The following is a 27,918-nucleotide window of genomic DNA, read 5'->3' as shown; positions in this document are numbered from 1 at the left end:
GTTGGTGAAGAGGGCCGTGGAGACATCTTCTCGTGATCATGATGTGACTCACTTTGTTGAGCAGCTTTCGCTTGTCGTTGTTGCTCAGTCGCTTCTTTCGTTGCTTTTCTTTGAGCTTCCTTCAGCTTTAAAGTTTTTGCTTCGGCATACATCCACTCAAGGAAATCTTTGGGATCCTCTAGTACTTTCCTTGCAGGGGTTTCGGTTCTTGGTCCCTTTATATCGCCTGGACTCAATCTTTCGGGGTCCTCACCTGTAGCTTGGCGGCTCCTTTCGTATGTTTACTTTTCTCTTTCAAATCTGGTCTTCTTTTGATGCGGTTCCTGTTGATGAGCTGCTACTACTTTCTTTTTCATTTCTTCAATCCTTGCCCTTATTTCTTCATTGTTAGAGCTTTCACTCATATGGACTTCATGGGAACTTTCTGCAGATTCCTCATCTGACTTGTACACTCTCTTTGTTGATCAAGTGGTCCTTGGAGAAGTTGGAGCTGACACAATCCAGGTGTTTTAATCTGGGGTTGGCAAAAAATTGACAGCCATTCCAATAGCATGATATTCTATTCTTGTTAACACTTCTGGAGCACCCAGATAGGTGATCTTTCCCTCTTTCTTTGTGCTCTTCAGTGTTGTAAGCACATACTACGTATGATCTATTTCTTGCCTGGTTGTTGACTTCAATACTTGAGTGAAAGTAGTCGCAACCGCATGGTTTGGAGTTGTGTACCGTGCCCAGATAGGTGATCTTTCCCTCTTTCTTTGTGCTCTTCAGTGTTGTAAGCACATACTACGTATGATCTATTTCTTGCCTGGTTGTTGACTTCAATACTTGATTGAAAGTAGTTGCAACCGCATGGTTTGCAGTTGTGGAGCTGACACAATCCAGGTGTTCTGATATGGGTTTGGCAAAAAATTGTCGGCCATTCCAATAGCATGATATTCTATTCTTGTTAACACTTCTGGAGCGCCTAGATAGGTGATCTTTCCCTCTTTCTTCGTGCTCTTCAGCGTTGTAAGCATATACTGTGTATGATCTATTTCTTGCGTGGTTGTTGACTTCAATACTTGAGTGAAAGTAGTCGCAACCGCATGGTTTGGAGTTGTGTACCATCAACATTTCCTCTTTGAGAGGAAAAGGAAATGTTGATGGTATAGGCGAGCTTGTTCCTCCACTTGCCTTTGGATGAGATCAAAAAACATGGCAGCAATTGAAGGGGATCGGGGAGCACCACAGACTGAGAGTGAGAGAGAGAAGGAGACACGACACGATGTGGGTGGGGAGACTCAAAGAGTGAGCAGCCCCCTATACACTTATGCTATGTATAAGGTATACAAGTCAGTGGGCGCCCAGACTCTGGGCGGCCGGGCAAGGCATAGACGCCTATACCCCAACAACCTCCCACTTAAAGGCGACTGTGCCTTTAAGCAAGGGAACCTAGTCTAAAGACTACAAAAGGTGAGAGAAAACCGCTCTCAACCGATGCCCACTGGCTGGCTGTGATCGTGTGCATCCGGCTGTCCTGCTCCCGTGTAAGTCCATACACCACTAGACGTACCGCACACGTACTGCAAGTATGTATGCAATACCTGCATATCTCCCTCGTGCACTATGCCATCATCAGTCAACAAACGACTGACAACCCCAACTACAAATGCTCCCACTGCAGCTGCGATATCCGGTCTCAAGATCAACATCTCATACATGAGACCACTGAATGCCGATGCAATGCTAGCGGGCCCTGCTAGCTCTACAGAGCATGCATCAACATATATATCCCTGGCAATAGGCATCTCTGACTGACAAGGCGTGTCAACCACATGCATCTCCTGACTGTCCACAAAAGATGCATCAACCTGTCGTGCAACCTCAGAGCAAACCAACTACTCTAGGTGTCTGCTGGAAGACATATCCTGCACAACTATATCCCCATGCTCACTGTCGAGCATAGAAAGGAATGACTGCATAATCGCTGACATCTCAGTCTCCTCTACAATCATCCACTGCAAACATGACCACTCAATCTGTTGTGACTCACTAGAGCTCTCATGCTCTAACTCCATATGCATAGACTCTTGCACAACGTCCTCCTGTCGTGACTCACTAGAGCAAGACCGCTCTACCTGTCTATCCTGCATTGAAGTATCTCGCACAACTGACTCTCTGCTTTGCTCAGTCACTAGCAAAGCATGCATGTCTAACTTTGTCACCTCTCTCTGTGACTGCTCAAGTCGTGCCCCAACTGTGTGCACAACGAGCTCACTACTCTGCACTCCATGCAAAGCATCCTGCAACCCACAAGCAAAAGAGACTCGCCTGCTCTCTCGCTCTCTACCTGGCTGCGTGATCATAGAGACAACACCGTCTCGCGCGTGATCCACATGCAATGGGTAACCTGTACCACTCCTGGCACCTCTCGCAATCACTAGCGAACCCAAATGCATCACAAAATATCGCTCTCGTAGCGAAATCTGACATCCACAATCTCTAAGCTGACCAATCGAGATCAAACTCACTGTCAAATCTGGTACATAGCGCACATGTCGTAACAAGTAAGATGCACCACTCGGTAATGATAGTCTCACATCTCCTGCACCTGCTATCGCATGCACCAATCCATCGGTCAAACGTACACTGCCAAGCATCCCGCTAGAATAGCTACAAAACCATGCACGATGCGGCGTGACATGAAACATAGCATCTGCGTCTAGCAACCACTGCGAAGGGAGTGCACTATCCACATGAATAGCATCTCGTGCATAGCTCGAGGTAAAAGTGACATCCCCGTCACTAGTATACTCCGACACTACATGTGCCTCAACTGTCAAAGCAACTGAGTCCATGGCATCACTACATACATCTCTGAGACTGCCATGTCGCATACGACGAAAACAACGCCGTCTAACGTGTCCAAAATGACCACAATACCAACATGTCACCTGTCGGAGTTCTCGTGAATGTACATGTCTCACACGAGTCCGTGATGACTCAGATCTATCATACATATCATGTAATGCGCCAAAGTGCTCTCGAAGTAGTCTCATACATAACAAGAGCATATACAGATTCTGCAAGGTGCAAAGAGAGCGTAGATAGTGCCATCTCCTCTAGCTCTTGCCACTGATCATCAGACATGTTTGAAGGTCTACCTGCATCACCACTCAATGGTCAATGCAACCCTCGCTGTGTCAATGCGTCAAGCATACACTCTCTCCATGCCGCAAAGTCTGACCCATCAAACATGCGCATCTGTGAGAGGTCACAATCTGATTGATCACCTGTCTCTGCCATGAGAACAATGTAGCAAACTAGAAAGCAAAACCACCTCACCAACAACACCTGAAAATTGTCTACCAATATGGCCAGAAACACAATGTAAAACCTGTGAGACACACTCCAAAATAGAGCTCCCACAATGTCAATACAAGTCAGCCCTAAACTGGCTCGAATCGCATCAACAAAAGTCTGCAAATATGGCTCAAAACCTGATGCAAAGTTGCACCAATAACCGTGCAAAACCTTGCACAAAATCACACGTCAATATGACTCAATCGCGCATAAATATCTGACAAAATTTTGGCAGAGTCTCCTTTGTAACTGGAGCAAAATCTCAACAGTAAACCTCAAAGAGACAATAATATATGCCACAATGGCCAATCCGGGAATAAACTCGACCGGAATCACCTCACAAAGTCATACATATGAGCATACCCGCTCTTGCCGGAGTACCACTCAAATAATCTTAGCCATAAACAAATACAAAAATCCATATATGGCATACATAAACCGCCAAGACCATGGCAACATAGCTCACTCTCGCATGAGTGGCTCTCTGGACAAATGCATATCCAAAAACCTATGTACACCTATGAATTTGCTGGTTGCTGCAGAAAATATTCCGTGTGTGTGAGATATACCAAAAACAGTGTTTTTGGGACCCGAAAGTGCACAAATAAACCTGTTGTTGTACCTGCTGTAATTCAAAGCATAATTTCAGCAAATAGACATCACCATCGCGTCCGGAGCGTGCCAAAACCCTGACCTAGACTCTTGGATCATGTAGATCTGGGACGGAGCTATGCAAAAAACTACGTTTTAGAGCCTGAAAATGGCAAAAACGAGCTGCACAGAGTCTTGAACCTGCTCCTGCTCCACTCTGTGTGATGCAATGTCCTCTCAATGCAAGCTCCAACGCAAGAGCTCTGCCACAACAACATCCAAGCACTCGAATGTCAAGCTCTCCTCCGCCGAGCACTTCTCTAACGAGCTCCACTGAGCTCAAAAGCTCCTCTCACCAAGGAAGCCGCAACCGCCTCCTCGACCAAGCTTGACCATACCAAGCTCCTAAGCTCCAAAGACAATGCTCCTCAAGCTAAAATCGCTCTCCGTGAAACTCCGCGATCGAGCTCCACCGTCGAGAGAGAGCGAGCTATCGCCTCGAAGCTCTCAAAGCCGTCGTGCTCTCCGCGGTCACCATAGCTCTGATACCAATTGAAGGGGATCGGGGAGCACCATAGACGGAGAGTGAGAGAGAGAGAAGGAGACATGACACGATGTGGGTGGGGAGACTCAAAGAGTGAGCAGCCCCCTATACACTTATGCTATGTATAAGGTATACAAGTCAGTGGGCGCCCAGACTCTGGGCGGCCGGGCAAGGCACAGACGCCTATACCCCAACAACAATAGTATCTTTGGTAAAAGTACCTGCTATTTTTCTATCTCTTGCCTGCATAGATATACCCTCTGTTGGCAGCTTCAGTGCCTCAGCCACTATTTCTTTAGTGATCACCACTTCAAAATTTTGCCCTTGTTGATCAGTGATTTGGGCTGACCTATCTTCCTTGATTGAGGATAGTAATTCATATGCCTTCTAGAAATCCAAGCCACATGGTTCTTGGTCATAGAAATCTCTTAGGCCTAGCCTTCTGTTGGCTTCCTTGGTGTCTGGCTTTGCCGCTACACCATATACCTCCTTCGGTAGCATTTGCAATTCGACCTGGTGTCCTTCTTTGCTCTGGAATTTGCAAGTGAAAACCGTTGTGTTGCTTTCTTTGAGCTGTTATTTAGACAAATAAGTTGCCTTTGCTGTTTTTACTGAGCTTGTATCCAATTGGTATGGTGGAAACTCTTGCAGCTTTTCTTTCTGGGACACCCTTTTCTTTGCCTTCTTGATCGCTTGCATTGCTCTTGTTAAGTGAATATAGTGTCAAAGTTAGAGAATCTTGCAAATTTCGCTCTAAAATGCCCTGATTCTAAATTGCTAGCAAATAATGTCCATTTTGCTTCAAATCAATTTCGGAGCATGCATAGATGCATAAAACATGTAGAGATCAAAATCATACAATTCAAGCAAAAATTACAACCAAAATTAATAATCGTGATTATTTACCAACTGAGGATTTTTTTTCAACTTTTTGCATTTTTGACATCAGAGGCTTAAAACATATGGCATTTAGGTACTCTGAGTGAAGTGTGGGCTCATTTGAGTACACTGTGTGGAAATGGTGCCAGATTTAGGATTTTTGACTCTAAAACAATAGATATAAAGATATTTTAAGTTTTTGAAATTGAAACTTGCTCAAACTTGATTAGTGGGCTTGGGACATCATATTTTTTGGTCCCATAAGATCAAAATTGTAAATTGCATCCATTTTGGCAAAAAAGTTAATAATCGTGATTATTAACTTTTTCATCAAATTATACATTTTTTGTTGCGACTTGGTTCTAGGCATGATGTAGAGTCTGTGTGTGAGATTTGGGATGATTTGGATCAAAAATTGTGACAGTTAACGCAAAAATTGGATTGAAAAGACCTTGGTGCGTTTTTTCTACAAATTCAAAGTTTTTCTTTATCATTTTGGCTCATACTTGACATGTGACATGTAATAGATGTGTACAAGTGATAGGTGAAGTGAAGAGATTTATTTCAAGTCAAAGAAGCACAAAAGTAAATAATCATGATTATTTACAGTAGTCACTTTTTTTTGCAAGAATTGACAATTTGATGACCTAAACATATTTAATACATCTAAAACAAGTTCTAAAATGAATTTGGTAAAGTTTGGTCGTGTCGGCATCATTTTGTGCTCTTGTCGACTCCGAAATGATCGATTTTTGTGACTAGATGGCCTATGGAGTTGGTTAGTTACTTTTGAAGCTATGGACTTGTCCGCTACATAGTCCTGATGCTACCCATCCAGTTTTGGCCCAATCGGGGTCAGTTTGACTTCATATGTCAAATTTGACGCTTTGTAGCCTTCGAGCTGTTTTCCGATGTTTGAGAGCTTGCCTTGACTGTCTCCATGAAACCATCTACGTACATTGTGTATAGACCCAGTCTATAAGCTGCCTGTGGAGTCAGAATCCAATTATGGCATATGACAAAAACCTAGATTATTTACTTGGGACCCCCTTAACCCCAGCCAAATGGTCATCTGGTGATATGAAAGTGTTCTATTATATAGAGGCATGCTACAATTCAAGTCTCATCCAATTCGATTGAGCTGACAGGCCACTATGGTCAATTTTGTGTTGTAGGACTTCGTACACAGCTAGGTTTCTAGGGTTTTTTCATAAGCCTAGACTTGCTACCTGGCCATATAGAATTGTATTTGATAAGCTTAGAACTTACCCTCATGTCTCGTGTGAGACGGTGTTGTAAATGGACGACTGTAGAATCCGAAAATCGCGCACGAAGAAGGCAAAAAGCTCTCTCCTCCAAGAGTGACTAGTGGAAATGAGGTGATTTTGGGCTACCTTGGATATTTATACTCAGCCTCCCCAAACTATTTTTCCCCAATTTCCCCTATTGGATTCAAAAATTTCTTCAATCAGATTCCGTTAGCTCATTCTACAAGAATTTGTAAAAGTAGGCCTTGGCGGCCTAATTTAGGCTTCCCGCTTTCATCTGTCGATTCGATTGAAATTTTTTGTGCCCGTCCACCTTGTCCTTTTGATCATCACGTATCTTCAATTTCTCCACCTAAGTTCATTTTCTATTTATTATTAATTTTTGACATGTTTATTAAAAATCAAAGAAAATAAACAAATGTGTTAAAAAAGCAAGATGAAAAATCAATAATTAAGAAAATCCATCAAAAAAATATGTTTTATTGTTTTTTGGTGGATTTCTCCCTTTTTAAGTCCCAATATCAAGAAAAATGATGAAAATAATAAAAAAAGACCATTTTTGATGATTTTATGATAGTATATACTGTATTTACACTCATCGGGGAGATGTTATCAATTAGATTTCCCTTGTTGATGATTTTTTAAGGACATTATTAGGTAATTTTATAAAAAATCACATGTTAACATCCAACTTTTTCCTCCCTCTTCAAACATTGCCCTTAATTACTTAGTTTCCTTTCATCCCTCCTAGATGGCGTACTCCAAGACGACTGTGTGCATGGATTGAACAATCGTCTCTATGCATAGTCTTGGTTGGCTCTATCATGCTTCAAAGATCAATGGAATTCATTGTGCAAGAGTTGGGTCTTGAGTAATTAACTCAAGGGTTTCTGAGGTCGAGGTTTTCTGTTTTTGTTGTTTCCTAAAGAGCAAATCTTGTAGCTTGTGTGCTCTTTGTCTTATTGTACCATCAGGATGCTTTGGCACACTGATTTCCTGAGCTGTCAGTATCAATGATGACGGTTGTTGAGCTTTAACTCGCAATTGGTATCTTGGTTTTTCTTTGTTGAATTATTGTGGTTGAGTGTTTTGAGATTTAACTCTCCACTTCGTCATTGGTTTTACAGTTTGCAGAGAAGATAAGTGCTCCTTTTTTCTCCAAATTCATCTTGTTTTAGGTTCCCTACTTGAAGATGCTCTTCTATGTGTTTTGAACTTTGGAATCTTCTTTGGTATAGTAGATGATGTTTTGGGCACCCAAATTTGAAACGGCTTGTCCTTGAGTTGTGCGTTTGGTACCCAGATATGCATGACTCCTTGTATGCTACTTGTAGCATTTGCTTGTTCATGGGATGTAGAAGATTGATTGCTTCATGGTTTGTTTTTCTGGTAATCTCTTTTCCATTCTTCTTTGCTTGGTGCAATTGGAACAATGAGTTGTCCAAGTGTATGTGATAGCTTGAGTTGATTGGTATCCCAATCTGGTACTGCCTTGTACGTCCGCATCCATGAGATTCCAAGTATCATTGTTTCATTAATGAGTTCATTTGGTAAGCATACAAACTGATGAGGGCATGAACATCCATGTACTATCACATTTAAGTTGACTACTCCCAATGTCGGTGTTGGGTTCTTGTTGCATCCTTTAATAGTCGATATTCCTAATGTCAAAGACCGATTCGTTGCTTTTTTGTACATGGAATAACTAATTGCATTTACTTGAGCTCATGTATCAACCAATGCATTGGTGATATGATTGTTCAATTGTACTTAGATGCGAAGGTACATTCCATCTAGCCATTCATCATCTGTTGACACCGCATCCTTCTGCAATTCCCATAGTCGTTCATCTAGTTCTAAAGTGTTGATGGGAATAGGTATTTGTTGATTTTTGAGAGCAGCTTTCCTTTTGAGTACTCGAAGCCGAGATTCCTCTTGAGCTTCATTAATGACCTGCTGTTGTTTCATCTTTCTGTGTTTTGATGCATGCATCTTTTCTAGAAATTCATTGGTTAATGGCAAATTGTACTTCTTTAAATGGCATCCACTAATCCAATTAGCCATTGGTACACCATCTAGGGTGGACAACTTAACTGCTCCACTTGGAGATATGTCTTCAATGATAAACGATCCGTTTTCCTTTTTCTTAAACTTGGGAATGTGTTCCTTAATGGAATAGACTAAAACTAAGTCCCCTTTTTTGAAGATTTTTATAACTAGATGGGAATCAAAAAACTATTTTTGTTTTCGCTTTTGTGCATAGATGTGAGCTACAGCTGTTAGCCTTTGCTCATCAAGCTTTTCTAAATCTTTAAGCCTCTCTGACAATTCATGTTTAGTCTACTCAAGATCCTTAGCTACCCTTAGTGTCGGCAATAGAAATTCTATTGGCAGTATGGCATCAAGACCATAAACAAGGTTAAAGGGTGTAGCATTTAAAGTTGTCTTGAACGAAACTCTATAATCCCATAGAGCGGCACGGAGATTCATTTCCCAGTCAGTTCGTCTTGAACTAACCACCTTAGTCAATATCGAGCTAAGAATTTTATTCGTGTGCTCAGCTTGTCCATTTGCTTATGGGTGATAGGGATGACCATAAATTCATTAAGCAGATACTCAATTACATCATTGAGGAACTGAGTTTCCCTATCACTAACAATTTCTGTTGGCACTCCATATCTTGTGAACACATTCTCATACAAGGATGCGGTTGTGGTTCTGGCATCATTCTTTTGGGTTGCTTTAGCCTATTCCCACTTGGTCAAATAGTCCGTAGCTACAATAATATATTGAGCTTGGGTTCTATAAGCATGTGGTTGTATTGGCCCAACAAAGTCTATACCCCATTTTGCAAAAGCTCTAGCCCCCATCATTGGTCTTAAAGGCATGCTATCTACACGGGTTGGCGTTTTTGCTCATTGACATGCATCACACCTTCGAGCATATTCTTTGGCATCTGCAAAAAGTGTTGGCCACCATATGCCTGCCACATTAATAATGCTCTCATGGTGCTTTCACTAGAAAAGTGACCTCCAGCTAATCCAGCATGTGCTTTTTCTATAATGGGAATATATGCATCTTCATTTGCACAAAGGCACAGATGTTAATCCTTTCCTCTTCAATACAATTGGTTTCCAATAAGAGCATAGTCTTTTGCTTCAGTTTCAATTGCTCTTTGTTGGCGTTTACTAATATCCTCAGGAAATGTTTGGCTTGATAAGTAAGCACCTAGATAGTTACTCCACTTAGGAACGAGTGATATTTGGAACAATGTCACATGAAGAATGGGTGCTTGTTTCTGGCATTGAGGACATTTTTTACAAATGAGTGAACATCACTTCCCATGGTTGGCCAAAATACTCCAAGTCTCAAGATCCGCTGCATAGTTTGGTCTTCCGCAAAGTGAAGTCCCACTATGGTAATATGTGCTTGACTTAGGTGTTGGGTTTTCTCCTCAAGATTAATATACAAAAGCAATATTCCATCTAGATTTCTTTTGTATAGCCTTCCAGCTAGTAATTGATACATAGCCGATTGCCCAATTAATTTGGTTGTAATAGGAAGTGGTATTTGTGAATCCACTTGAGCTATGGTCATCAATGATACCACATTTTTTGACCATCGGGGTATCATTTCCACGGAGAACAGATATGCATCTGGTAGATCATCGTCTACTCCCTTTGGTGGTTTGCATGAACTAATCCTTGATAAGTGATCCACTCTTTGGTGAGTGGTGCCCTTTTTCACAACTATAGTGAAATCAAATTCCAAAAGGATAATGAACCATCTCACTGTTCTTCCTGTGTTGCATGGCTTGTTGACCAAGTACAATAAGGCTTGGTGGTCCACAAAGAACACAAATTTTTGTTAGCTAATAGTTAATGTCTATAATTTTTAACGGCATATATTATTCTTAATCCTTCCCTTTTGGTGGTTGTATAGTTTTTCTCTGCCATATTCAATTGTCTACTAGCATAAGAAACAGGAAAATCAAATTTTTCGTCTCTTGGTTGGGCTAGTATACACCCAATGGCAAAATTGAAAGCATCTACATGTATGTGGAATATTTTATTTCAATAGGGTGCTTTCAATATTGGGACTGAAGTGAGAGCTTGCTTAAGCTTCATGAAGGATTCTTCACACTCATCAGTCCATTCAAAGAGTGTAATCAAGCTGTACATGGGTTTTGCAATTATAGTGTATATGTAAATGAATCGTCTGTAATATCCACAATGCCCATGAAATCTTGAATCCCTTTGACTGTTTTTGGTTTAGGCAATTCAACAATAACATGAATTTTATCCATATCAGTAGCTATGCCATTTTTAAACACTATATGTCCAATAATTTTTCCTTGTCTGCCCACAAATGTGCACTGCTCAGGATTTAAGAAAATCCTATAAAGTCTACATTTTTCGAATACTTTTTTAAGATGTTCAAAATGATCAGCCCGGATTGATGAATGTACACATAGATCATCCATATATACTTCCAAGAAATTCCAAAGGTATTCCTTAAAAGATGGCTCATCAATCTTTGAAAGGTGGCAAGAGCATTAGTTAACCCAAAAGAAATAACCCGATAGGCAAAAAAACCCCATTCAGTTGCAAAGGCAGTTTTATGCTGATTTTTGGGGTCAACCAAAAGTTGATTGTATCCCAAAAACCCATCTAAAAAGCTGTAAGGTTATTTTTATGCAACTCGTTCTAAAACATGCTTAATGATTGGGAGAGGAAAGTTGTCTCTAATGGGAGTGCATTCACTTTCTTGAGATTGACACACACCCTTAATTTTCCATTTTTCTTGGGTACTACCACAATTGGAGACACCCAATCTATGTGTTCAATTTCATAAATGAATTCAGCTTTCTTTAGCTTTTCTATCTCTTATTTGATCTTTCTGAAAAATGTTTCATTATAAGTATATGGCCTTTGTCCCGAGATATTCACTATGTATTTCCGTATGGTATCACATGAGTGTACAAGAGGGGGGTTTTTAGAGGTCAAACATAAGCGTATACAATAGGGGTAGCCCCCCATTATTTCATGCTCGTACCGTATGCATAAGGGAGGGGGGGACCTACCCACGGGGGTGGGGGGGGGGAGGAGTATATTAAGTGCTTATGCCATAAGACACATACCCTAAGAAGCCAATTAAAGAAACTTTCACATGAGGGTGTTGTTCTTGGTATTTCAAAGAGTTAATTTACTCCACTAGCAAACTAAGATAGCTATACCAATGAGAAGATATGGTACCTCCATGTCCTCTCTCTTAGCTAACAGTTGCTGCGACTTCCTTGTCCCAAATGTTCGATCCCTGGCGAGTTCTGAGAGAGAAAGAAAGTCTTCTTCCATATCTCTACCACTACCCGTGACGCCATCTTCCTCACGCTGACAACATCCCTTCCTCCTGAAGCTTCCCTCATGTGCCTCGCCCTTTAGTTATTGAGGATCTATACGGAGTCGAGGTGTGTGTAGCAAGGAAGGTCTCACACCCCTTAATAGATCAGTGGGCTTGCCTAGCATGTCGTTGGCTTTTTGCAGTGCTTACATTTTTTGATGCCGCCCTTTGCAAACGAGAAGCAGAACGGTAGAGCTTAAACCGGGCCTTGGTAGAAAGCGCAGGACATGTGAGGCCGATTTGTTTTTTTTTAGGTGGGGCGGGGGATGATTTTTAAAGGAATTAATATTTTTTGTAGGAACTATATAAGTGTTCATCTCGAGTAGTATGTCTTGAGATCAAAACTCGTCGGCTGAGCTCTCTTATTCCCTCTCATATTTTGGGCGGCAAACTTTTGGTAAGAGGGAAGAGCGCGTATAAGGCGGAGACAAAGTGCCCAGGTAAGTCGAGAACATTGGCAAGAGATGGGCATGGGATTGCGCAGGCAGATGGGCAATAGCTGGAGGGCGATGAGAGTATTCCTCAACCCGCCTTGCGTGTGAAGCTCGCCTGTAGGGATCTGCAGTTTGGATCCACTCTTGCACCTAGGTTGTCGCACGCACGTCTACATTTCAACACAATGCTCGAAAAAAACCTAGGTTTAGTGTAATCCCACCTACAAATTTTAAAATTTACCTCTAAATTCTAAATAAACCTACAAAATTTTAAAAAATTATTGTAATTTGGTGTTTGGAAAAAGTTTTTTTTGAGCATTGCAACACACCCGTCTCCCGCCTCCCTCCCCTCCACCTACACAGGCACACGACAGACGACCCTTTTTCCCTAACGCAGCACGCGAGCTTTACCATTTGTGAGGGCTCTTGGAAACGCAGACGGCCTCAATCCTAAGGTAAGTCAAGCATCCCGTGCTCCTTTACCTTCTCATAGTTACGCTTCTGTGGCAGCCTTTTCACCGATCATGCGTTATTTCTTAGATTTTCTGAGCTTCAAGCGCTTCAAATGATATAGTTTTTTAGGGTTTCGTGAAAAGGTAGGGTTGGTGTTTTGCAATTTCTGCGCCAAATCTTCTGCCTGCAGTAGATCTTGCATGACAGCATTGACGGCCATTGATCTGGTCTCAACTCGCTAAGAGGACTCTCATGTATGGCATCAAGAGAGAAAACATTCTTCTGTTGCATCATCAGACCTTCATTGTGCTCTTTGTGAAAGAATTTCCCTTATGCACTCAAGATTTTGTGCGTGTGGTTCTGCACATATGAAGAGGTGAGGCAAAGTGTGTGGTTTTGTTTACTATTAGGGAAAAGCCTGCAATATCATTTAAACCCTCACCATTCGGCCTGTGTGGATTTTAGTTGAAGGGTGCCAAGACATGATTCAACATGTCTGGTGTTCTGCTAGTGAAAACTCTTTTTATTTTAACAATGATTGTGTTAGAGGCATGCGTTGACATCTGTCTATGGCATTTACAGATATCTTCTTCAAAGCAAAAGTCCAATGAGAGGAAAGCTGCAAGGGATCAAAAGTCTTCAGCTCGGGAAGTTGCCAGCAGGGGTACCAGTGCCAATGCTTACAATCCAATTTCCGGCACTTTCCATGCTCTTGAGTCCATTGCGGCAGATACTGGAGCAGGTTATTTGAATGGGAGGTTCAAATCTATTGATGATGAGGAAGATAATGCAAGCTCCAACGGAGGGGCTGGAGAGCTTGAATGCATGTCTAATAATGGCAGCTATTTTGGTGAGTCGGAGGATCAGACACACATGGATGGGAAAGAAAAGCAGGCAAGTGGAAAATCAGGAAGTCTTTTTCATCAGTTGTTGGTGGTCTCTCTCTCTCTCTCTCTCTCAAATTTGTCTTCATCTTTGAAGACCTCTACCTTGCTCAAAAGTGTGCTTTACATAGATTGAAGAAAGGCACCAACCAGCCTTTCATGTGCCAAAAGGGTGACAGCCGACCTGCCCTACATGTGACAGACCCCCTACTTGCACACATCCTTAATAGAGCGGCTCAGCGGGAAATCGGTCAGTTTTCAGATCATGGATAACCTCTACAGCAGGAGAGCTCCAGGTCGCCATAGCTGGGGAGCAGCAGGTGCATGATTGTTTGCAAAAGGAGCATGTAGCAGCTACTCATATTAGCAGAGAGGATGAAGAGCGAGAAAAGGATTTGTCTTCTAAAAGTTTGTCCAGGCCTCAGGAGGAGGTGTTAGGTACAAAAATGAATGTTTGGTCCTGCCAAGATTTGATGCAAATCTGTGTGTGTTTTAGAGGTGAACTTGGTATCGTAAAGCTTCTTATTTACAGCTCTCTTGCTCTCCTCTCAGCCTCGCCAAGATGCGTGAGATCTTGCACGTGCAGGGGGGCCAATGTGGCAACCAAATCGGTGCCAAGTTCTGGGAGGTGGTATGCACAGAGCACGGCATTGATCCCACGGGGTCATACAGCGGCAACGCTGACGTGCAGCTCGAGAGAGTGAATGTGTACTACAACAAGGCAAGCTACGGGTGCTGTGTGCCTCACCCGTGCTCATGGATCTAGAGCCAGGTACTATGGACAGTGTTCGAGCAGGCCCCTATTGGCAGATCTTCCGCCCTGATAACTTCGTCTTTGGCCAGTCTGGAGCTGACAACAACTGGGCCAAGGGTCACTGACGTTAAGTCTCAACTAGTCATGGGAGCTACTACTTGGCCAGCTTTAACAGAGGCCCGTAACATGAAGAAATTATCGGAGACTAAAAAGTTTAAGGCATCTTCTACTTGGTTGGCTTTAACAGAGGTGCGTAATATGAAGAAATCATCAGAGACTAAGGCATCTTCTGCAAAGACACCCCATCCCGCAGGGGTGGCTTCAATCCAGGTACACCGAAGGCGCGAAGCTCATTGATTTTGGCCTTGACGTTGTTCGCAAAGAGGCTGAAAACTGCGACTGCCTTCAAGGTGAGTGCCTTTAAGATCTCATTCTATTGTTTTTTATCCTGTGAAATGATGTTCCGTCATGCATGATGCCTTCTTTGCCATTTCTTGGATGTTACAGTTCCATTTATGTTTGGTATAGTTTCATTTATGTCTGGTATAATGATTTTGTTGTCAGTTTTGTTTATATTTGACAATGTAGCTAGCCTGTGCAATTGTCTTGTTTGAAAACAATGTTCAGATCTGTCCTCAGTGAAGGTTGTCAGATTTCTTCAAGTGAAATTTTCACCGTTGTTGTTTTAACTTCTCTAGCTTCCTAGTATCCCCCCTCACTTGGTAGACATTGGCTTTAGATCTACGCTCACCACTACCAGCCAGTGCTGGATTCCAAATTTGTTTCAAGTTATCAAGGCTTTGCCACAAACTCTTTCTTCAAATTAATATTGATATGTAAACTGTATATTGTTTCTATGCTTGAGATGTTTGTCTATACACTATGATGCTTTAGTGGCAGAAGCTTCAATGTCTTCAGCATTGTGTCATTAATCCTACCGAACTGGTTGATGGTGTCTTGTATACCTGTAACGGCGGTTTTTTCTTTCTGCTATAGTTACATCTCATAAAAAAGCTAGCTTTTCTCTGTTGATCAGTTAAATTTGTGACTGCTTGCTTTGAGGCCTTTGTTTTGTAGTTGTTTTGTAGTTTTGAGCTCTACCTCCCGTAGCAAGTTCGCGATCTCAATGGTTTCCTTGGGCCTCATCTTATTAAGCTTCCTCTTTTCAGGCTTCTTCGGCAAGGATGATGACGATGCGAGGAGGAGTTTGTGCTGAGACTCACGATGGGAGGCTAGCACCTTGCAAGCGAAGCGATTGCCAGATGTAGGGTGAGTTCTTAGTTCACTTTAGTCGTGACTCATTTTCGCCTGCTCAATGCTCTTAGGCTTTAGCTATAACATCCGAGTCTTGACCTGCTGATTAGTGACGCTTAGTCCTGACGTCCCGACCTTCTTTTAGTCGTGACTCATTTTCACCTGCTCAATGCTCTTAGGCTTTAGCTATTGCATTCGAGTCCTGACCTGCTGATCAGTGACCCTTAGTCTTGACGTACCGACCTGTTGGAGTTGGCGTTCGAGTCCCGACTTCTTCCACTGCAGCCGCCAACGTTGACTCCCTGAGCCTCTCATTGCCTGTCCGATGCACTAAATCGGCTTTTAGATCATAGCTTGAACAGTGTAACTGCGAAACGTTTCAAGGCTGAAACATTTCACCATGAAACGCGGTGTTTCACCACAAAACGTTTCATTCCAAAATTAGAGCACAATGAAACGTGAGACCGGAAAGTACCTTTTTGTAAGGTGCAGCGAAATGAATGTTGTATTTTCTCAAGATTAGTGATCTTTCTTACTCAAGGTTCCTTTTAGTTTTTAGGGAAAGAGAGAGCTTTCCGTCTTATGGAGAGGCTATGATCACGAACAAAGTGAGTGGATATTGTGCATGCAAGTGAATGAGACTGAGAGAAGGAGAGAGAAGAGATACTTTGATTGCACAAGGTATACAATGCATATGCAAAGAACTGATGCAATGGGACTATGCCGATGACGACGACGGTGATGACGAAGGCTGAAATCTGTGGTCTTCTAATTGCTGATTTTCGTGGACTGATTCGGGGCTGAAATGGATTGCTTTACTATTGTCTTAAGGGCTGAAAATAATGGCTTTGTCAGGTTCCTGCTGAAGGTGAAAACGTTGATGTGCTTGCACCATAAAGCTGCGTTTTTAGGTTGTTTATACCTGCTGAAAACGTTGAGATCTGTAGCTTTCTCAATGCTGAAAAATGCTGCTATTGTGCTTGCTAAAAAACTCTGCCAAGGCTAAGGGTTCCAGGCTGTAAAACGCCAGCAAAAGATGTGTTTTAATGGCCTGAAAAGCTAAGGCAAAACGTTGTGATCTACTGATGGTTAGCTCTCCAGAAAATGCTAGGCTATGGGTTGCTTGAAGGGGAAAACGCCAGGCCAATGTGCTGGGATGGCGATGGGCTGGATCTGGGAAAAACACCAACGGAAGGTGGGAGGTATGGCGAGGCTAAGTGCTGAGGGAGGGGTACTGCTGAGAAGTTGCCTGTTGAGCGAGAAGCTCTTGCTGCCTCTTCTACCAGAAAGTGCTAACTTGGGTTTGCTTATATATTAACTCAGCAAAATTGCCCTACCTACTTTTGTTGGAAAGTCACTTAAAAATAATAAGTGAAAATAACCAAAAATAGGAAAATAGGCTAAATGCACTGGAAAATTCCCCTAACTGATGCTAATGGATTCTGATGGGAATTCCGATGATCATGTTGTGTGCAACCGGAGGATATGCATCTATGCTAAGTGACTGGGCATGCACGGTCTACGAATAGACTCACAAAAGTGTCAGATCACTGCTAATCTAAACTGACTGGACTGACTGAACCCTACTGTGGTATAGCTTATCCACGGACACATAGGGTTGGGATGTGTCACGTGACACTTTTGTAACTAAAACTATGGTAACTTGTTGTTAGTGAAATGGCTTGTGTTTCACTTCCTGAGCGAAACGTTTCAAGGCCCGCAACATTTCACCTGTCTCGACCTGTTGAAACGCGTTTCATGGTGACGCTAAGCTTGAAGCATCTATCGGTAGTTACACTAAATCTTGTCACATTGTGTCAAAAGTGCTAGATCACTTCTAATCTAGACTGATTGGACTGACTGAACCCTGATCATGCTGTAGCTTGTCCACGGACACATAGGGTTGGATGTGTCACGTGACATCCCCTCCTTTTCACAGTGAGGTACTGGTACCGAATTGTATGGCATCGAGAGAGATCGCCAATAGCATCCGGAATTATGGAAGGGACTCTTCGCCGGTTCACTCTGATGTGTGGGTCATGCGGTACTTGAACTTCATAAAGGTCTGCAAAACTTGCTTCTATGGGGGCGTGGAAAGCGACACAAAGTCTTCTGTGGCTCCTTCGATGCTTCAACTTCGTCGAGTGTCATGCTTCTTTCTTCTTAAAGAATCTCCATGGCTGAAAATTCCTGAAACCATTTCCAACACAATACCAGGAACATACGTATAGTGAGTGGAAAAAATCTTGTCTTCTCTAAAGACTGTGCATGCAATGTAAATGAACCAATAGACGGAATGCCAAATCGTTCACCACATACACGCAAACAATGAGATCGAATCTTTCTCTTCTGATCTAAAGCAATCAACTGTGGCAATTCACAACAGAAATGCCCATGCTTGGTGCTCATACTTTCATGTGCTCTGTCTACAATTGTGTCATGCCAAGGAAGAGACATGGAATGTGACTTCCTTGAATGGATACTTTTCAGCTTTTCATGAAAAATCCGCATACATTCGTGATGATCCATGAGTGAAACGTGCTCAAGATACAATATGTCATGCCTAGAAAAAGGGATCACATAAAGATGTTGATTAAAATACAGGAAACGATCACGAATGAAACACTCGAACAATGCGTGCGTATCAATCATGCAAACACACAATACTTCCTGTGAGGGTTCTTTGGACCTAGGCTCGAGAGCCAAGATCGCTTCTTCCTGAATGATCGAATCGTCTTATGGGGGTTCTTTGGACCTCGACTCGAAAGCCAAGATCGGTTCTTCGTGATTTATCGAATCTACAACGAGCATCCACTAACACATCATCCTTGTGAACAATCACATCATCTTCATGCAACTCATCATGCTTGTGAGAAATCACATCTTGATCATGCAAATCATCATGCTTGTGAGAAATCACATCTTGATCATGCAAATCATCATGCTTATCGTTATCATCCAAATCATCATCATGCTTCACACAATCATGCAAATCCTGTGTATCATGCTTTGGAGAAGAAGAGACTGAGAGAGTCTCCTTTCCCTAAATCTCTTTCATCGGTGCTTGCTCAAGAACCTCAAGAACCCAAGAACCTCATCGGTGCCTACTCATAGTTGATGAAGAGAAAGTGCAGATGAGATAGTTGATGAAGAGAAAGTTCAGAGCCAGTTCTGTTCTTTTGTAGAGATAGATGGCAAGAAAATGTGTGATGTGTTCATGTGTTTGATGAGATAGTTGATGAAGAGAAAGTTCAAAGCCAGTTCTGTTCTTTTGTAGTGATAGATGGCAAGAAAATGTGTGAGAGTACTCTTGTGAGTCAGCTAAATGGAAATCCAACTCTATCCAGCTAAGTGTTTGTTTTGTACATGATCGCCTATCGATGTGGACATGGCCTTTGGTAATCGTGTGATTAGACTATGTGATTGGAGGTTTTCTATGTACTATGATATGCAGGTCATACGACCACTTTGAAGTTAGATTACTTTGACTCTATTGAAAATGTGTTTGATTTTACTCTGTAAGATAATCCTTAAATCCCATGTGGGAGCCCAAGATGAGGTGGACATTTTTTTTTGAAAAAAAAAATTATGTGATGAAAATCCCATGTGGGAGCCCAAGAAAAGGGTATATTGTTTTTTTTTTTGAGAAAGAGGTCTCCTTACAAAGGAGACTCTGGCGAAATTGTTAAGATTTATATTTTATGTACAAACTTAAAATTAAATACAGATGGTGCTTTTTTAAAAGTTACATTTTGCTTAAGCATAGATGTGCATTCATATCACATATAATTGTTTTTGTTCAAAAAGATTAATTTTTTAATGGGTTGTTTTATAATGTGTTTTGATTTGATGAGTGAAGTTTTTCATGGTTGTTTAAGAGTGCATTATTTGTTATTTAGAGAACAATCCATTTTATATGTGTGTCTTAAATCTCATGTGGGAAGCCTACTAAGTAGGTGGCTAGTATCATATGTTTTGAGATTGAGATTTGTATTAGTTTACAATGTAAATGTTATTTGTTTTTTGACAAATTACATTGAAACAATTGGTTTATTTTAATTTAGTATTCATTATATTTGTTGTTTTTTAAGGTTTGTTCTCTTAACATCTATTGTAAATGAAAACATACTACAATGTACACTTTTGTTTATTTGCAATTCAACATGTATTTTTGTAAAAGCATGTGCTTCTAAAATTGTTATCTTACTAGTATACATAAAATAATGTGTCATTACATTCTGTACGAAATCCGTATGAGGGGGGATGACTAATTGCGAGAACGTCCATATCTTGTCTGTATGTAGGGGGGGGTAGGTTAGCAAGTAAGATACCGCACATAGGGGGGTTTCTCTAGTTTTGATGCACGCAGGTGACATCTCCCCATTACTAATAGTGAATCCCCCGGGGCCTTTGTCTCCTTGGTTTTGCATCATCTCTCATAGGTATAGTATGCTAACAAATTTTTGGATCAACACCAACTCCGTTGAGCAGTATGAGGCACTTCTTAGTACTATCTAAGCACCTCATAAGCACTATGAAGTTGTATCTAAGAACTTTCCATGCACCTTATTTAGCATGATAACCACTCATGTGTAGCTCAAGTAGTTTCTCAGTAATTTCAGAGCAATACAAGCACTTCTTTGCACTTTGATCAACAAGCTCACCTGCAAGGAGTCCAACTCTTCTTTAAGCTGGGCCAAATCACTATTGGCACCTACTCTAGATAGCATTTTGGTGATGGATTTGACCTCTGTCTCCTTGCAGTCAACCTCTCTACAATCGAAACTCGGTGAGTTCTTGAGCACCTCCAACTCCTTGTTTAGTTGCTCCAACTCAGTGTAGAAGCCACTGTAAGCAAAGAATAACCGTTCATTTATGAGCCACAGGTCTCTCTTCTCATGCAGCTACACTTTCACCCCAACCAACTCCTTTTGCAAGTAATCCTCCATGGCATTGATTCTCTCTACCATGTCCAATACCTGTTGAATATACATCGGCTTCTCTACTGCCTCGCATGCCTGCAACTTGTTTGTTGACATTGTCAATATTGATGATAAGGTGCCATTATAGATAGATGGTTCTCTATTGATGAATCCATAATCAACAGGGAACTTGTTGATCTTCCTCTCCACCCCCCCTTTCTGCATCTTGCAATTGTCAAGGACGGCTCCATCGAACCTTGCCCATGCAATCCGATGTGTCATCAGATCAGTCAATGTTGCTTGACACCTCATATACAAATCCCCATGAAAATTTTGCCAGCATTTCACCATTGGATGGGGGATATACCTTCTAGAACAAAATCCTGCACTCATCGACAAACTCATCCCTCACATGGTGAAGAAATAGCTTTGTGTTTTTCTTGTGCAAGCACTTGAAAACACTCAGTCACTCCTCCTCAGGGATATCTTCTTCTTTGAGCTCTTTAGGGAGCCTCCTGTCTAGGCTAAAGGCCGTGCTCCTCATGTAGTTCCTGGAATGAGTAGCAGAGTTTGGATAGGTACGGGTACTCAAACGTTGCAAGCACCAAAAAACAAAGCTTGTTAAAAGACCAGTTTTGCAGCCCTTGCAACAATGGAAAACACAATGCAAAGTAGACAAATTCATACCTTCTGATAAATTTTTTGACACCTTTGAGTTGGATGCAGAATACTCAACAAGGCTTCCAGACACCCCCTTTAGACTGCATAAGGGTTTGCTTCACTTTGCTAGCTCATTAGGTGGAGGGGTCTGATCTTCAAATGCAAGTTCTTGCATCGTGATCTTCAAGGTCATGTGGCTTGGTAAACCACGGGCAGGTGACTTTATAGTGCGGCTTGTGCATAGACGAAGAGAAGGGCTAATGCCTATAGAGTAGTTCAAGTATGTACAGGGTGGGAATGCAAAAGTAGGACATGCAAAACATGACATGCAGTTTGAATGACATACATGGAGAGCAGCTCAAATAGAGATTAGGGTTTACCTTTCAAGTGCAGCAGATCTCCTCAAGGAAGAAAGCAGTCCTAGCAGGAAGGAAGTCTAAAGCAGAGTTGCTCCTCAAGTGCACCCACATGGGAAGTTTTAAGTGGGAATGAGAATGCAAAAAATGGGACATGCAAAAAGGACAGCACGTCTAATCATTATGTGCAATAAGTGGCCCACCCCTCCCATACAATTTAGTATTCAAACTAGTGGACCATTAACCTTTTAAAATCACCCTTTTCTTTTTAATAAATCACATTTCTCCTTCCAAAGTAGACTCTAGAGGTACCCCCTAAAAGTGGAATAGTCATACCACCAATACGTGCTTTCACCCCTCAATCTCTCAGTATGAACTAAGATCAACCTCAAGTAATTCCCCATACAGTTTGACCATTGTATGGCCAAACATGATAGTCTTGTAGTTCCCTAGGTCCAAGGTGTCTCCAGATTTGTGGATTGGCACAATGGTGTGCCGAGTTCACTCCACTGGAAAGTCTTCCCCTATAACCCAGTTGAATACATATGCAATCAACGGGGCTATAGTGGTGCCTGTGTAAATGAGGTGCTCACTCTGTAATCCTACAAGATCTGAAGATCGACGGTGTTGTAGGCAATGGATGGCCTTCTTGACCATCTTGGTTGTGAAGAAAGAAGAGCTCGTGGGTCGAGACTCGGGTAGATATGGAATTGGAGGTTGGTTTGGCACCTCGTAGAGTCTCTCTCTGCATAATCATGCCATACATGTGGGTCCTCAATAGTAGTCAGTCGTGGGTCTAGAAGGGTTCACCATGCTATGGCATTGCCCATGCTCATGAATAACGATATAGCTCTAGCTCATCCACCTCCTTGAAATCTCGTCCCTTTTGGCATGTGTGTCTTCGTCTAGCATCTGGCATCTCAATCAGTGATCTCTCAAATGGCCTAATATGCATGTAGTCGATGATAAAGGTCTCTGCAATCATCATATCGACAATTATGTGACATAGTCCCTAGGAGTGGGAGTGTGGCCTGTGTGAGTGGTGTGCGAGAAAGAGCTAATGGCTGATATCTGAAGGACAAATGTGATGTAAGAGGTGAGCATGGGTAGTGGCGTAGAGGGGTGGAGTAAAAGGAGTCCCTTCTTGACCTTTGTCGAGTATAAGGGGACTAGCTCATGTGTGAAATGGATCGTGGCATGAGGGGTTTGTATCGTGGATGTGGAGGGTGTGGAGTCTCCAGTGAGAGAGAGTGCAAGATAGGTGTGGTCAGCTCCAATAGGTATGGGCGGGATGGCAAAAGAGTTAAGCAGGTGGATGGCCTCTTTGGATTCCATAATGTAGTCCATGGTATCCCCCCCCTAGTTGTGGCTTCATGTGGTATGCATGTCACCCCCCTAGAGTGGGCCACTATAGCAGAGAGAATTTCACTTCCCACGAGTATCCAAAAACACCTCCAACTTATCTGCCCAGAGGCCACTTCACCTCCCTTCATGAACCCAAGTTCTAAAAATATTGTATATACCAGTAGGTGGTAGGATATCAACACCAACTATACCAATTTAGGCGCCACACCTCTTCGATGCCACACCGAATGTTTAGGCCAAGCCAAGGCAAGATCCCCGATGCATTAGTAGTGTAGATATTCAACCCCCAATGCACTGACGGTGTAGATGAGCATAACCAAAAATAAATATTTAAGCAACACCCTTGATCTACCAAAGCCTCAGCTCATCGACCCTTTCTTCTAAGACTAAACGATGGAGTGATCTTAATCTTGTATCAACATTTTCATGAGAAACATAACACATGAATCCAACCATATCACGTTAGTTGTGTATGTACAAACAATCATTTCTAAGGCAATTAGGTTGTACAAGGTCTCTACCCTTACACATCTAGCATAATCCATCAAAACCATTTCATAATCCAATCCAAAACCATAAATCATAAGGCAATCAAGCTGTACAGGGTCTCTAGGCTTACACGTCTAACATAATCCATCAAAACCATTTCATAATGAAATTTAAAACCATAAACCATGTTCCAAATCCTCATCACATGGGTGAGCACTCCACCCTACTGTGCGTGATGCACATCCATCCTATAGAACCAATTTAGCTCATAACATGGCTACATAAATTTTGACAACATTTTAATAGCACCACCATAATCCTTAAAAAAAAGTTCACCGATCATACCGGCTTTCAAAACCAAAAATCCAATCATAACCATAAGGGATCTTCACCCTTTAACCATGAACCATATTCATCACTGAAACCAACTCCCACACTTGGAGCTTGGACTGCACTTGCTACAATCAACTTAGCAAACACACAAGGCTCTTAACGATAAAAAATTTTTGTACAAAAGAATACAACCAGCTATTAAACATGACCTTAAATCACCATTAAGGGTATTTAACCATACACAAATGACTTGCCACAATCGCACATCACTCCCCTTGCACATAGAGCTAGTTTTTACCTAAAAGGGTGGAAAGTAGTACACGCATTCACATGAGACATCAATATCTATCTTTTGAGGTTTCATCATTGTATAGCATCACCATATAACCTTATTGATGATACAAAACATCCCTATCACTTGGACAAATCATATGTACTAACTTCACATGTTGATGCAAAATAACTTTTCCCTATTTTTGGATGCACACACAACATACAAGAGTGTTTGCCTCATACCAATGCATCAAGCTTGCCCCTATAATATAAAATATCACCTTACCACATCACTCACCCATATGAGACTCATGCTAACAATCATGCCACAGAAAGAAAGCAATTTTCAACCCATGCGTTTGTGGACATCAAACAAGTGGAATCAACTCACCAAAGCAAACCATAAAACATGTATGAACTTCACATCAAACCCATAACTTTATATGGTACCCCTTCTTGGTAACACCCGTACAGTTATAGTTAATCTCGTACAAAAAGCGATTGATAATGCACTCATAGAGTGATAACAATGATTTATATACATAAATAAACATGTTTAATCAAGGTATTGACTTGGATAAGTGGGTTTTCCAATCCAAAAAGTATATGCAATGGCTCTCCAAGGAGCCCATATTCAAAATATTGACCAAGTGTAGTGGACAAGCAATTATATTTTGACCATAACTCTTCATCCAATCGGAATTTTTACATGACAACGAGCAAAGAAAATGCTTTGACAATGTGGTTAATCTTTGAATCAAAGGCTTTGTTCTAATTCATAATAATTTGAGAGATACGACCAAAACAGTGTCTCTAACGTCTACAAGACGTGAAAGCAAAGAGTGCTTTTTATGAATCTAAGTAATCATAAACACATTGTATGCATAAGCAAGAATCAACCTCATACACTTTTAACGTACTAGACACAATAAGATAAGCAAGAACTCAACCTCATACACTTTTGACAAGCCCATACATGTCTATGTACATAGAAAAACGTCTATAGAGCTGCCTAACGTCAACAAGAAGTTATTACCGGTGATCAAAAGGTTTTTTACTTTGGTGCAAGAAAGTGATGATGAGAGCTTCATAGAGGATTGTGCCACAAAGTTGATGTAGAGTGTGTGTTCACCATTAAAAGTAAAGAGAATATGGTAAGAGAGTAGAGAGAGGTGATTCTTCTTCTTTCCCAACCAGAACAAGAGAGATTCTTATGGAGATGGTGATGGAGAGCTTACACCACCTCCACATAATATGTTCGTAGAGTTTCATTGTATTCTATGCTTTTGTTAGCACCTGAATCTGAGCACTAATTGCTTAAATTCAACTTTGCAGACCCAGAGTGTGCCCCAAGCCCCCTCTTCGACCAAGAATAGATCCATGCTTTTTGGAAAAGCTCCCTCCTTTTCTAAAAACATCCCATGCTCTTAGAAGTCACCTCTTGGTCATAACATTCAAGTTTTCATGCGGTAACTCACTCAATAAGAGGGGATCTAAAACCTCGATAGTCTCAAGTGAAAGCCCGTTGGTAGCATTTTAAAATGCTACCTCTGTCATCACCCAATGGGTAGCTTCGACAACACCTTTCCCTTCGCTATGTGCGTTTCAAAACGCTAATGCCGATAGCACATAGCACCCCCTCATCTTTGAGCGTTTTAAAATGCTACCCCCTGGCAGTGCTCCTTGACAACGGTGACTAGAAACCCTCCTTCTTTGGCAATGACAAGCAATCATCACAATGCAACCCAGTGTTTTGCAACGCTATGAGCCAGCAATGTTGGACGAGATTTGTCTGTTTGAGAGGGTTAGAATCTCTTACCTTGGAGATAAATAGAGTGCAAGCCAAAGTTTTTTTAAGCCGGTCAAAAGCACCTTTTTGTAGAGCACATTTGGAAAATTCAAAGAGTGGAGCCCACTTCGTGTGGAGCACTCTATGCAGAGGGTGTGGAGCGGCTTGGAGGGAGAAGTGTTGACTAGAGCTCAAGAGAGGGATAGCAAATTTTGCAAAGCCACTTTGGAGTAGCAAGCGAGTAGACAGGCTTGGAAATTGGTACTTAAAGATTATTTTGTGACTTGGTTAGTGTGGCCATCTCTTGGAGTGCGAGAAGGATTCCCAAATTTCCACATCTTGCAACTTCAACATGGCCCCCCCTTGCTTGAGCGCCAGCGACAAATTGAATGGTGATAACTACGCCTATTGGAAAATGATTATGTGACTCTAGTTCTCATGGAAAGGCTTATGGGATATTATCGATGGCTTGGAGCCCCGTCCTACAAGGGATTCTAACAACAAGTACACCCGCCTTGAAGATGAAGAATATCCCAAATTGTGTGTCGATTGGGATGCTGCTAATGCAAAGGAAATGTCGGCCATTGTGGAATCTCTTACCAAGGACACTTCTCCAACCATTCAGACTTTGTAGAGTGCCAACAATATGTGGTTCAAGCTCGTAAGAATGTTTGATTGGGATTCAACAATGCGAGCAGTCACCCTTCTTGGACAATTATTTTCCATCCAGTTTCCACAAGGAAGTTCCATGCAATCATTTTTTATGAAGGCTAAAGTTATTCATGATCAAGTATCGGCTATGAAAAGTGCTTTGACCAGTACTCAGTTAGATGCTTTGGTTCTCACAAAATTACATGAAACGATGTCTAGGACACTTCACCTACAATTACAAAGTAAAAGTTGGAATTTGATTACCTCACTTCTATTCTTATTGATGATGAGGAAGCCATGTTGATAACTCAAGGCAAAATTCAGATTTTTAAGAAAGGTGAGGAAGCACTTGCTGCTTCGGATTCCAAAAAGAAGACAAAGATTTATTGTTACAATTGTGGAAGTGTGGTCATTTGGCTAAAGATTGCAGATCCAAAGGCAAGGAGAGAGATTCTACAAAGGACAAAGGTAAAGCAAGCGTCAAGAGAAAAGCAGTGATAGTGACTCGGGGAAGGACAACAAAGTGGTTGCTGATGTAGTGGAGTCAACACTGGCAAGGACTCTTGCCTTCAAGTCACATAGAGACTAGTGCTGCAACCAGCTTCAGGAAGAGAGAGGCTTGTGAGTGGCAGAGAGGGGCAAACAGTGCTTCATATAATCATTTTGGACCCTTGTGTTGGTGTTCAAGTTATCGGTGTTTGACCCCGTGGGTCGGAGTTCAAGGCACATGCATCTGATAGGAACCAATCAGCCATATCTAAAACACTATGGATGAGTGCACCAATTCATTGTTGTTGGTCGGATCATCGGGACATGATGTGTTTCATAGTTCATTATCTTGGATTATTTCCAACGTGATGTGTTCACAACTCGATAATGGGGATTCTTATACGTAGTGTGTTCTACATTTCAAATTTTCTAAAAGGCAGCCGATGCTCAAGATGCATCGCATTCTTCTAAGGTACAAAGTTGAGGGTAGCAAATCTGAGGTGTATCCAGCAAGAGTTGGTTGTTGTTGGGGTGTCCATGGTAGCTTCTTCATCAATTTGGCTTCACTATTTATGTCCACTATGAGCTACACAGAGGGTATTAAGAGTTTTGGCATCTCAAGTGAACTACCCAATGTGAATCCGTTATTTATTTTTGCTATCTAGGTATTTATTTACTTATTTGTCAAAGTTTGGGTAGGGCAATTTATAGAGGTTGGTATATATGCAACCCCTTACCTCCATTGTATTACACATACAGTTATTCATTGCCAAGGTTGATTGGTT

General features: G+C 41.7%; 2 protein-coding genes across 2 annotated transcripts in view; both read left to right on the top strand.

The window, feature by feature from the left end:
- Positions 1 to 12,491: 12,491 nt before the first annotated feature.
- On the top strand, positions 12,492 to 14,354 carry LOC147440220 (uncharacterized). The gene is made up of 3 exons (XM_086483833.1): positions 12,492 to 12,565; positions 12,859 to 12,916; positions 13,497 to 14,354. The coding sequence occupies exons 1-3, from the start codon at positions 12,492 to 12,494 to the stop codon at positions 13,932 to 13,934; spliced, it is 570 nt and encodes a 189-aa protein (XP_086339959.1). The 3' UTR covers positions 13,935 to 14,354.
- Positions 14,355 to 14,821: 467 nt separating this feature from the next.
- The window catches only part of LOC147440218 (putative glucan 1,3-beta-glucosidase A), a 71,117-nt gene continuing 58,020 nt past the window's right edge, over positions 14,822 to 27,918 (top strand). The window contains exon 1 of the mRNA XM_086530003.1: positions 14,822 to 14,962. The gene's annotated coding sequence lies outside the window, so the exon portion shown is untranslated. The remainder of the gene's footprint in view (positions 14,963 to 27,918) is intronic.

The sequence above is a fragment of the Adiantum capillus-veneris genome, chromosome 15 (genome assembly GCF_014529385.1).
Source record: "Adiantum capillus-veneris isolate H3 chromosome 15, ASM1452938v2, whole genome shotgun sequence".
Classification (NCBI taxonomy): domain Eukaryota; kingdom Viridiplantae; phylum Streptophyta; class Polypodiopsida; order Polypodiales; family Pteridaceae; genus Adiantum; species Adiantum capillus-veneris.
Note: the sequence above shows the minus strand (reverse complement) of the source record. Positions and strands in the feature narration are given on the sequence as shown.

What these genes read in the sequence shown, in the direction of transcription:
- LOC147440220 (XM_086483833.1), top strand. Translation starts at nt 12,492, where the DNA reads ATGGGCATGGGATTGCGCAGGCAGATGGGCAATAGCTGGAGGGCGATG. An exon ending in TTCCTCAACCCGCCTTGCGT is followed by an intron (nt 12,566 to 12,858) that starts GTGAAGCTCGCC and finishes TCCCTAACGCAG; the next exon opens with CACGCGAGCTTTACCATTTG. An exon ending in CAGACGGCCTCAATCCTAAG is followed by an intron (nt 12,917 to 13,496) that starts GTAAGTCAAGCA and finishes TGGCATTTACAG; the next exon opens with ATATCTTCTTCAAAGCAAAA.